Source organism: Hyperolius riggenbachi, chromosome 3, assembly GCF_040937935.1.
Source record: "Hyperolius riggenbachi isolate aHypRig1 chromosome 3, aHypRig1.pri, whole genome shotgun sequence".
NCBI lineage: Eukaryota > Metazoa > Chordata > Amphibia > Anura > Hyperoliidae > Hyperolius > Hyperolius riggenbachi.
In genome coordinates, this window is record NC_090648.1 from 413,334,330 (window position 1) to 413,346,508 (window position 12,179).

At 41.3% G+C, this 12,179-nt stretch overlaps 1 protein-coding gene across 1 annotated transcript; it reads left to right on the plus strand.

Annotated features, from left to right (window-relative positions):
- The first annotated feature begins 929 nt into the window (after nt 1-929).
- Nucleotides 930-11,458, plus strand: LEAP2 (liver enriched antimicrobial peptide 2). Its single transcript, XM_068272928.1, has 3 exons — nt 930-1,169; nt 8,191-8,333; nt 11,044-11,458. Exons 1-3 carry the CDS (start codon nt 1,107-1,109, stop codon nt 11,087-11,089), a joined length of 252 nt encoding a protein of 83 aa, XP_068129029.1. The 5' UTR covers nt 930-1,106; the 3' UTR covers nt 11,090-11,458.
- Nucleotides 11,459-12,179: the final 721 nt, after the last annotated feature.

Here is a 12,179-nt window from a genome sequence, read left to right on the forward strand (position 1 = left end):
AGGGACTCAGAAAACATGTAGGGGCTTGAAGGAGCCCCAGGTAAGTAAAGAATGTAAACCCTTTTCACCTAATGAGTGCTTTAAGTATTGCTGTTTCCATAGGCAACGTGCCTTTTCATGTTGGTAAATTGCAGAGCGCACACTCTGCCTTCAAGCGGAATATAACCCTGCATTTCAACTTTGCTCTAAAACATTATTTACAGCATATTATATGCAAAAAGCATTTTTTTTTACTACACCAGCATTGAAAGGGTTAAACACAGAGGTTTAAGGTTCCGGGAGAGATATGCAGAAGTTCAGATTGTTACATTCTATTTAGTTATATGTATCTATTGAGAAATGTTACCCACTCTTTGGCTGTCCTCCAGCTCCTGAGAGAGTGAGTCACATTCAACACTTAGATACATTTATGTAAACAAAATGTATCTTTGTCAGCTTCGGATGCGTCTGCAGAAATCTCCAGGAACTTTAAAGCTGTGTGTAACCCTTCCAATGCTGGTCTAGTAAAAAAAAAATGCTGGTTGCATATAATATACTGTAAATAATGTTTTAGAGCAAAGTTGAAATGCAGGGTTATATTCCGCTTTAATGAGTGCAGTGAACACCTTTTCAGTATGACAATATTACCACCACAACTATTAAATGATCATGTTTCCTAACAGCATCAGATTGGTTGCTGTTAGAAAGACCCACTCCTTGTTCAGATATTCTAAATATAAATTCTGTCCATATTATGTTTCAATAGAAAAAAAATCTGCCTAGCATTCTGTAGTAGTTTTACTGACAGCAGGTGTTTAGCCTTGAGACCGTCAGTGTAAAGCTTGCTGTGTCATAGTCTGCCATAAATCTCAATGACTGTGGAATACAGAAGCCCAGAGGACAAGGGTTAGAGAACCATCACACAGGAATCAGATTCCAGTGGAACATTGGATAATGCTGGCAGTGTTAATATAGTGCACTGATAGGTATTAACTTACTGCATGCACGCACTGCACTTTGCCCATTTCAGGATACAAATGATGCAATCAGTTTAGACTTCTGTCTATAAAATCTCAGGTAGGAGGCAAGTTGCTTCCTCAACGCACGTACCTAACTTCCCTCACACCATGGCTCTGCAGCCTTTGAAGTGGACAGCAATCTTTATGCTGTGTGTCCTGCTGATACACCAGGTGAGTCTAGATTAGCATTAGCTGCAGCCTCGAAACCAGGAAGGCTGAATTAATGCCACTTCTGATGGTTTTAGTAATTAAAACACCTGCAAAATGTATGACTGTAATGCAAGATTAGTAATAATAATGTCCTGTATTTTTTTTTCAAATCGCACTTCAAATACAGCCAATAATTCCCTAATCCCCTGACCATTTCCCTGAGATGTAGAACTTCTGTGAACTTTTGTCATTTTATTTGCACATACATTGGGTTGTTGTCAGTTGTGGGAATCATTATCTGAATATTATCTTAATATCTGCCTAATGATGTACAGACCTGCATGCTCAGCAAGGCCAAGTGACATGTGCTGTCCTGTTGAAAGGAGCAGGAGTCATTGCGCTACAGGGGAACGCAAAAGCAATTTGTGGAGAAAGATCTAATGCAGCCAGTTCTTCCAGCAGGCATTGCTGCAGTGCTTCATGGCTGGGGTGATGGGACACCCGTACATCAGTTAACTTGCTCCCAGATTGTTAGCACTAGAAGTATCTGAATCAGCGTAAGGCCTGGAACCCAGTAGCAGCGCTTGTAATTTAAAAGCTCTTGCTAATGTAATGCTATGGGCGTGATCCCAAATGAGGGATGTGATGTTATAAAAATCACCCATAGCACTGCATTAGGCAGAGCTTTTCAAATCACAAACGCTTAGAAAAGCCTACTAGTGGGATTTTCTAAGCTCATGTGATTTGAAAAGGACTTGCTAATGTAATGCAAAGTGTGTGATCCCACTTGAGGGATGTGATTTTAAAAAAAAATCCCCCATAGCATTACATTAGCAAGCGTTTTACAAATCACAACGCTTAGAAAAGCACTGTAGAGTCAGGGCTCGTTCACACTACAAGAGCTTTTTGATTTTAAAAGCTCATGCTAATGTTATTCCATGTAAGTGTTCACACTGGAGCGATGTGATTTTGAAAAAATCCCCCATAGCATTGCATTAGCAAGAGCTTTTAAAATCTCTACTGCTTAAAAAGCTCTTGTAGTGTGAATTAGCCCTTAGGGCTCGTTCACACTATGAGCATTTGCGGGGTCTTTTAAGCACTGGCGATTTTAGAAATCACCCCAAAAGCGCTCAATGATAGTGTCCACATGTGCGCGTGTAGATTTTACTAAAATCGCAAACGTGCTACATCTACCATTTTCTGAAAGCTTTGGCTCAATAGAAGGTATAGGGAAATCACAAAGCGCTTGAAAAAACCCTTTGTATAGCGATTTCCGGAGTGCTTCTATGAATAAATACATTGTATTTATTAATTTCCAGGTTAAAGAGTTCACTTCCTAACTGACGTCAGGAAGTGAAAAAAACATTGCTAAGCAAAAGCGCAAATCGCAGGGAAAAGTTCATCAAAAATCACAGCATAAATCGCTCATCGCTTGCGATTTATAATGTGAACAAGGCCTCAAAGGTAGTTGAATTAAAGGTAGATGTGTCATCACGGCCTGGAACCCACTAGAAGCGCTTTTCTGAGCGCTTTGTGATTTGAAAAGCTCTTGCTAATGTAATGCTATGGGTGTGATCCCACTAAAGCGATGTGATTTTCTAAAAATCCCCAATAGGATTGCATTAGCAAGAGCTTTTTCAACTCACTAGCGCTTAGAAAAGGCTGCTAGTGGGTTTGAGCCCTTAGATCAATAGGTAATGACCTCTGTCCATCTAGTCTTGATTCTGCTGCAATCCACCATTTTAACCTTTCAGCTAACAGGCAGAATGAAGCAGCACAACTGAGTACAGTCTTCTCAGAGAGGCTGGAAGATTGGTTTGAACCAGGGGCGTAACTAGAAATCACTGGGCCCCCTGCAAAACTTTGGATGGGGCCCCCTCTCGCTCCCCATGGACTGTCTACAAATCTTTGTCTGCAAAACTTTGTATGAATCCTTATCAGTGACTGAGCAAATGCAGTCATTAGAACAAATGTGCAGAGAGCAGAAAGTTTTTTTCTCTCCTTGTCCTTAGTTGTCAGTCTCTCAGGATGGGGCCCCCTGTGGCTTCTGGGCCCCCTGCGGCTGCATCCCTTGCAGGGTCTATTGTTACGCCCATGGTTTGAACTGGTCTTTATTGCTCACTAGGTCAGTCTTACTGCCCTTTACTAAATGTTGCCAGAACATTGCACTGAGCTGTGCAATCAAGGACAGCTTCAGGAAGTCCATGGCCACAGTTAGGATCACACTAGTAGCAGTGTGGGGAGTAGAATAATTGAATGCCGTATGAACGATACCGCATGTTCAACTGTAACCTTTTTTCATGTGGTAATTGCCTGTGAGAACGCCCAAGAATCGGCCAGACATGAGCATGAATAGCAGTGTCAACATTGTGATAGAAATCTGAGTCTTATTTTTCTGCAGCGGTACCCCTTTCTTTCTCCTGATGATGGGAATTACAGGAAAACAGAAATGTTTAATGCTATCATAGTATATATAAATAATAATAATAAAGGTAAAATAGCAACAAAAAAGGTATGGGTTCGTATGCCCGTAAATTATTTCATTAGTATAAAATATATTACTTTTATACAATAATGTTCACAGAAAAGTAGACAGTTATAAGGATAAAAGTCATAACTACATCACAAGGGTAATATACATCGTACAATATGCAGCCTAACGTACCTTTCACAGCCCAGAATGGCTGCGTCTTCAGAGGCTGAAAATGCAGAAGTGACTCAAAGCATAATATTCAATGTGACCTGTTAATAGCTCACTGGGCTTGGTCAGTGTCAGTACATATTATTTCCTTAGGTTGCTGGTCTCGGTCAGTGCCAGGACATAGTGTTTCCTTAGGTCGCTGGTCTCGGTCAGTGGCAGTACATACTGTTTTTTTAGGTTGTTGGTCTCGGTCATTGCCCGTACATACTGTTTCCTTAGGTCACTTGTCTCAGTCAGTGCCAGTACATACTGTTTCCTTAGGTCACTGGTCTTAGTCAGTGCCAGTACGTACTGTTTCCTTAGGTTGTTGGTCTCGGTCATTGCCAGTACATACTGTTTCCTTAGGTCACTTGTCTCAGTCAGTGCCAGTACATACTGTTTCCTTAGGTCACTGGTCTTAGTCAGTGCCAATACATACTGTTTCCATAGTTTGTTGGTCTCGGTCATTGCCAGTACATACTGTTTCCTTAGGTCACTTGTCTCAGTCAGTGCCAGTACTTACTGTTTCCTTAGGTCACTGGTCTTAGTCAGTGCCAATACATACTGTTTCCTTAGGTCGCTGGTCTCGGTCAGTGCGAGTACATACTGTTTCCTTAGGTTGTTGGTCTCAGTCATTGCTTGTACATACTGTTTCCTTAGGTCACTTGTCTCGGTCAGTGCCAGTACATATTGTTTCCATAGGTCACTGGTCTCGGTCAGTGCCAGTGCATACTGTTTCCTTAGGTCACTGGTCTCGGTCAGTGCCAGTACATACTGTTTCCTTAGGTCACTTGTCTTGGTGAGTGCCAGTACATACTGTTTCCTTAGGTTGCTGGTCTCGGTTAGTGCCAGTACATACTGTTTCATTAGTTCGCTGCTCTTGGCCAATGCCAGTACATACCGTTTCCTTAGGTTGTTGGTCTCGGTCATTGCCAGTACATACTATTTCCTTATGTCACTGGTCTCGGTCAATGCTAATACATATTTTTTTCCTTAGGCTGCTGGGCTTGGTCAGTGCCATTACATACTGTTTTTTTAGGTCACTGGTCTCGGTCAGTGTCAGTACTTGCTGTTTGTTTAGGTCGCTGGTCTGGGTCAGCGTCAGTACATACTGTTTTCTCAGGTATCAGATAATTTCCTGGCACAGAATGAAACATCATATAATCAGGGTGACCTAAACACGCCGTTTAACACAATCTGATAACCTAATAACACTGCAAGTGCTGTGTGATAATGATAGTTTATCCTGGAATGCTACCTAATCTTTTGTCACACGCAGTGATTGCATGGTTTTGTTCAATTCTTGCTTTCAAAATAGTTTTATGTTGTCTTAATGCCAGTAGCTTTGAATCTACAGTTAAATTGGAAGTCTAGTTTTCCTCAGCATGGGATCAGTTAGGCCTTCTGTCTCATGAGTATTGCTGAGTTTCCACTGGGAGACACCTCAACTAGCGCTCAAAATACATAAAGGGTGTGAGGTTTGGGAAATTATTATAGTTCTTTCTACGTCATGCTGGAGTTGCTTGGATTAAAAAAAAAAGTTTGAAATAGCAATTATTTCATCTCTAGCCAGGGTGGAGGGTAAAATTCAAACAGCCATTGGTGACATGAATGGCAAACCATATGGCGAGCTCTATATTTAGTGAAAATAGTTTTCAGAAAGTTCAGAAGAACAACATGAGTGGCAAATTAGCTGGCAGTCTCGCCTTGTAGACCAAGTGTCCTGGGTTTACATCTTGGCCAGTCCTAAGTTTGATCATTGCCAAGAACACCATGGCCCATGTTTACAACTTGTCAATAAAATGCCTTTTAAACCACCAGCAAACTAGAAAATACCAGGGCTGTGGAGTCGGAGTTGAGGAGTCGGGGCAATTTTGGGCACCCAGAGTCGGAGTTGAAGTCGTTCATTTCATAAACTGAGGAGTCGGATGATTTTTGTACAAAATCCACAGCCCTGTTAAGTGTTAGACTAAAGAGTCGGAGTCGAGGAGTCTGAGCCATTTTGGGTACCCGGAGACGGCGTTGGAGTCGGAGTCATGGTTTCATAAACCGAGGAGTCGGAAGATTTTTGTACTGACTCCACTGCCCAAAATAATTGTGATAGTGCTTTAACCTACTTTTGTGGTACTTTTTTCGTTGCAAAGTGCTGAAAATTTACTTTACAGAGAACATGTAATATTATCTCCTAAGAGAAAACTTAGGAGAAAAAGTTAATTGCATATGGGCTTATGGCCCTTAGTCAATTGACTTTTCTCTTGAGTTTTCTCACTAGAGATGCTTTCATATCTTATTAATAAAGTACCTGCCAAGCCACCAGCAAAGAAGAAAACACTCAAAATAAGTTTGGCATTGCTTTTAACCTACATTTTAATACTTTTTTAGTTGTTGTTTTGTAGTTCAGTTGAATAATTACGGTATCTTCCGGGATAGAACTAGGAACAAGGGAGAACTAGAACTAGGGAGAAAAGTTAACTGAATAAAAGCTAACGTGTATGATAGTTATATGTATTCTTCTGGATGCTCTGATTTCCTCTCAGAAGCCAAAAGAGATACTAGTCAGTTCAATGGCTCTTCAAGTAAAATTGGCCTTTGACTACGGTAAGGACATTAGATTGTGGGCTGCATTGAGATGCAGCTAGTGATGTGACTTGTCTGAGGTACTCTGTAAAGTGCTGCCGAATAGTGTCTGTGTTATATGATAATAACAATACATTGAAATATCTCACTTTCCCTGTACATTGAAATATCTCCTTTTCCTTACATATTTAAATTATACTGTTAATTAGGGATGGTTAAGAGCTCCGACTCTGACACTAGAGACCTGGGTTCAAATCTTGGCTCTTCCAATTCAGTAAACCAGCACCTATTCAGTAAGGAGTTCTTGGACAAGACTCCCTAACACTGCTACTGCCTACTGAGTACACCATAGTGGCTGCCTCACAAACACTTTCAGTCTGACAGGAGAAGAGCGCTATACAAATACTGGAATTGCTGGAAATGTAAGCATTGTATTTAACTGATGATAATAACAAAATGACAAAAAAAGACATTCCTTGGAAATACGTATTTTTGGTAGTCAGAATTTCCATGGAATTGAAAATCAGTATTTCCGACCATCCCTACAGTTAATATCATACTAGAGCTGGGAACGTTCACCCAGAAATAGGAGTTGAGACCTCTTTTTGCTCTTAAAATGTTTTTTTTTTTTTTTCATACGTCGTCTGTATCCTACACAGATTTTACCCTGTTTACAAAATTGATGTTAAGCCATTTGGACTGCCAAGTACGTATAAGCAAAGCTCTTGCAACTCCTTCCTTGTGCACTGTGCATGGCAGACACTGCTGATTCATTCACAAATTCCCAGCTGCTTCTCAGAAATGATGCTGCATTACAATAAAACATACCCCTCCCCAACCCACTTCCTGTAGCAGCTTCTTCTATCTTATGTGTAAAGGTACGTATACACGTCCTGATTTTCCACCCAACTTGTCGTTTGAATGACAAGTTGGATGTGTGTATGCGCAGTGAAGCGACTGATAACAGGCTGTTTGCCTGATCCACCTGGCGGATCAGTTGGGCCAACTTTCGTTCAAATGACTGTCAGGTCCATACGTGTGTGCAATTGACTTCTAGTCATTTGTCCAAATAACGTTCAAACATACAGTCGTTTGGTCAGTCCTTTAATCTCGTCCATTGTTCTATCCAGTCCATTGTCCATTATCAAGTTGGTTAAACGACATGTAAAATAGGATATCAGGCACTTTGTTGTTCAGTGTGTGCTTATTGTATTGTAAGCACTTGTGATTTGAAAAAGCTCTTGCTAATGCAATGCTATGGGGGATTTTTATAAAATCCCATCGCTCAAGTGAGGATTAATCCCATAGCATTACATTTGCAAGAGCTTTTTAAATTACAAGCGCTTACAAAATGGTTAGAAAAGCACTGCTAGTGGGTTCCAGGCCTTACACTGATTCAGATACTTCTAGTGCTAACAATCTGGGAGCAAGTTAACTGATGTATGGGTGTCCTATCCCCCCATCCATGCAGCACTGTGCAACAATGCCTGCTGGAAGAACTGGCTACATTAGATCTTTCTCCATTAATATATTTTGCATTCCGCTGTAGCGCAATGACTCCTTCTCCTTTCCATAGGACAGCACATGTCACTTGGCCTTGCTGAGCATAACATTACATTAGTAAGAGCTTTTCAAATCACAAAGTGCTCCGAAAAGCACTCCTAGTGGGTTCCAGGCCTACAATCAATTTGTGTGCATTTTGCAGTTTTTAGTGGAGTTCCTATTTAGTTCCTATTCCTGTTTTAGTGGAATTCCTATTCAGGCTTTTAATATCTCTCTTCCCAGCTTGAAGGCGCTCCCATGAGTAATTCTGGCTCTAAACCAGCAACAAGACTTCGTAGGATGACTCCATTTTGGAGAACGCTTTCCTTGCGTCCTGTTGGAGCTACATGCAGAGATGATGCAGAATGTCTTACAAGATGGTGCAAGTAAGTCCTTGACACCTGCAATATGCTGAATATTGACAGCTGAATATAATTAATATGTCTGTATGCCTGACAAATGTAGTAGAATTTGCAGAAGGAGAAAAAGGAACACAGAGAGCCCAAAATAGTGTAGTACATTCAAGAAGCAATTGGAAGTAGTAAGGTGTACAAGAGTTTAGACTCACAAACACAAAGGCAACCACTGTGTAGGAGGGTGGGGATGTTATGACCTGACCCCATTAAAGTTAAGAAGTCTCTCTCTGTGGGTAGAAAACAAGGGATAACACCCCTCCACCAGGTATATTGATGTACAGAGGCGCCAAAAGGATAACATTTTTTGTCACTCCAGGCAAGAAGTCTCGTGTCACCCCCTCCCCTTAAAAAAAATACAACCACACACTACTAGAGAATATAAACTATGTGTCATATAGGATGCATAATGCAGGGAGTTCCTGAGATACAAACAACCTGTCGATCTTGTCTTGATGCATTTTGTTGCACACCCCCTTCCTGCACTACTCCAAGCTTAGTGTGTAAATGCAGTGTATAGTGCAGCAGAAGCTGTGTTCTCACCTCTCTGGAGTCCAGTGTTGGGCTTCCGCCTGTCTGCTCACCACTCACCCTAGTGCCCAGCATCCCCTACCGCATGTAGCCTGATTACACGCTTCATGAAGAGAGCCAGCACTAGAGGGAGCAGAAAAAAAGACACAGCACTGGTCTCCAGAGAGGAGGTTAGAGCACAGCTTCTGCTGTGCTATACTCTGCCATTACACACTGGACTGGGGGAATGCAGGAGGGGGACGGGAGCAGATAGTGGGGCAAGGGGACAGAGGGAGGGACAAAGGGGGACAGAAGGAGGCACAGTGGGACAGAGGGACCCACACAGAGCCGGATCATCCACAAGGCAACTAAAGTAGGTGCCTAGGGCCTGTAGAGAGTCTAGTGTCCCAGTTTATGCTAACCCCCAACAAATCTTTCCAAAAAAGCTAGGCGGTTATCTCCTGACCTGCTTAGCACCTATCGATTTCGATCATGATTTTGCATTGAGATGTTTTCCGACTTTTCTACAATAGCATTTTGCGATTTTCATTCCAGTGAAAGAGAATCGCAATGCAATCGCCTGGAATACAGCGCATTTGCGATTGCCAGAATTTGCAATCACACTGTAATTGCCACAGTGTGAGTAATCCCATAGAATTACATGTGCCGCCAAAGTGCTAGTGTATCATACAGACAAACATGCTCCCTCAAACCAACATGTTTTGCCTCAATAATGGGGCTTCGTCAGAAAAAGTGCAAAGTGTTTGTGCTAGTGGTATACAGTACAACTCAAACATATAACATATAGCATGCAGCCCAAGTCAGAGCTTACCGCAATACTAATCAGGCTATTTTGTCAGTTAACTTTGCATGTTTTAAAATACCATTTTAAAATACTTAATTAAGAGCTATGTTTTAGAGCCTATAGAGCGTATTTGTTGATCACAGGGACAATCAGTGTGTCTATGACTACCCACCTGGGCCCAGGAGATTAATGCTCCATTGCAAAATATGGTATATTGTAGCCATTACTCAGAATGTCTCCAGAGTGAGTGGCATATCCGGGTCCTCACCAGCAGCAGACCATGAATGGAGGTCTTGGGTCTGCAGGAAAAAGAGCAAGAAGCCAGTTACCTGCAAATTGTTAGGTGGATTTAAGGCAAAACAAAACACGTTTGTATTTATGCAATGCTTTAAAGGTTGGGGACACTTGTGCTGTTTTAGAACATATGTGCACTACCTATAATTTAACAATGTAGATCTATTACTCAATCTCTCCTTTGATCTCAAAAGCATATTTATGAATGATACAGATCACCATATGCCAGGCAGCCAGCAGATGAGCGTCCCTCCCCTTGATATCTTGTGTTCTGGAAGCAATATGCTATAAGTGGTATACAAAATGTACTATCAACCATCTTTGCTGCTTCTACTTTATCTTAAAGCAAACAGATGGACCCTTCCCCCATATGACTTATAGACAAGAACTAGAGAGGGATGTAAACTCACATGTACTGAGCAGAGGGGAGATTGAGGAAACTGTGTGCAGTAGAGGGAAACCAGAAAAAATAATGTTGTTACAACACGGTCAATTTAAAAGAGCATCTGAGAGAAAGTGGTAACTGGGTGCCCAGGGTGACCAGCCCTGAGTGGTTAAATAAGAATCTGAAATATACTCCGCAACACTTTACTGTTGTTGTGGATGAAAGTAGAGATCTATCAAAGCATTTGGCACTGGATTTTGAAAATCATAACTGATTACAGACTGTAATGAAACATAAATTTTAAAAGCATTAAATTGCATGGTTTGTGTATGTTAAGTGTGTGTGAGTGTTGGGTTATCATCGTAGGGGGGCGGCTAGTGTTAGGAGTAGGTGGGGGGAGTTGGTATTAGGCATAGATAGGGGAGGGTTAGTGTGAGAATTGGGTTACAGTGCGGGTAGTAGTATATCATTATAATTATTCTACTATCGGCATTCTACTATCGGCGCCCCTTTTAGATGTATCTAGATACAGCTAATGATGTGGCTATAGAGATTGCAGTGGCCCCAACAGTCATGTGACCAGGCTGCTTTTGTAACCATAAGATTAATATATTTATGACTTATAAAAAAATGTATTTGCTGGATGCTGTACATCAAGAGGAATGTAACACGCATGTTCTCTTTTACAGACTCCAGCGCTGTTCTTTAAAGAATGGAATAGTATCTTCAATGTAATGAGAAATGGAACTGCATAACCATCAACAAATGCATATTTATAACATCAGATGTTCCACAATATTTATTTATTGGTTACTGAACTTATACATGCAAAATTTGCACTCTTGTTATATATTTATTCATGTGTATTAAAGTATTTAATAAGCAAGCTTTTTCAAGAGCTGATGGGAGGCTGCATGTGGTTACATGAATAAGAAATGGGCCTGTCTATTGACTGCAGCGGAGTTCCTCCCAACATGTAAGACTTTGCAGCCACATGTTTCTTTTCTAAGTTTGGTTGGAGTGGGAAAGCCCTGCATTTTTCTCACTCAAGTTTGTTATAATTAGGTCATGAAGAACAATAAAAGTTTTTTTGTGTATAATAAATGGTTTATATCTTCTGTCACCATTTTGTTGCTCTATGTGTCCCCACCGGAGTTGTTTCTCCTCACTTCCTATCCTGTAATCAGAGGCATAACTATAGAGGGAGCTGTGGGGGTACCACTTACCTTCCCTCCAATACCAGAGTTCATCCTCCAGATCAGGTATTGAGGCCGCACTTGTTATGGGTGGGGGATCATGATGGCCACATTTGTTATATGACCCCTGCTACAAAATGTAACTATGGTTGGGAATCTGTGTTAACAACAGCCTTAGTATGTATGATCATTGTCACAAATGAAGTAGCTACTCAACAAAAAGACAGAAGTAACAAAAAGACAGAAGTAAGTAATTAAACTAAATAATGAAACTTTGGATAGTATTAGCAGATTATTGTTATAGGCTATTATTAGACACTGTCGTCAACCCCAACTACAAATCATGGGGCCTTCCACCAAAACTGAGATGCCCACTTTTTTAACCCTCATTTAACCCTTGATATGGTGACTGCAATGACAAGAAGACCCGTCTGTTAGCAGCCATGTAACAAGTGTGGCCACCATGGACCCCATGGCAGCGCGGACTCCTTCACAACACCTGCTCTGAAGGCAAAGCCCCTGTACTGCAGGGAAGGAGAGTAAGAATGTGTAACCCCCCCTATGGCTCAGGCCTGCCTAGTAGTTACACCTCTCTACATAGTAAGTGAGCAACACAACACCAAACACAC

Excerpts from the sequence above, each read along its gene's own strand:
- LEAP2 (XM_068272928.1), top strand. The coding sequence starts at position 1,107 with ATGGCTCTGCAGCCTTTGAAGTGGACAGCAATCTTTATGCTGTGTGTC. Across the intron at positions 1,170-8,190 it reads GTGTCCTGCTGATACACCAG|CTTGAAGGCGCTCCCATGAG; the intron begins GTGAGTCTAGAT and ends CTCTCTTCCCAG. Across the intron at positions 8,334-11,043 it reads TGTCTTACAAGATGGTGCAA|ACTCCAGCGCTGTTCTTTAA; the intron begins GTAAGTCCTTGA and ends TCTCTTTTACAG.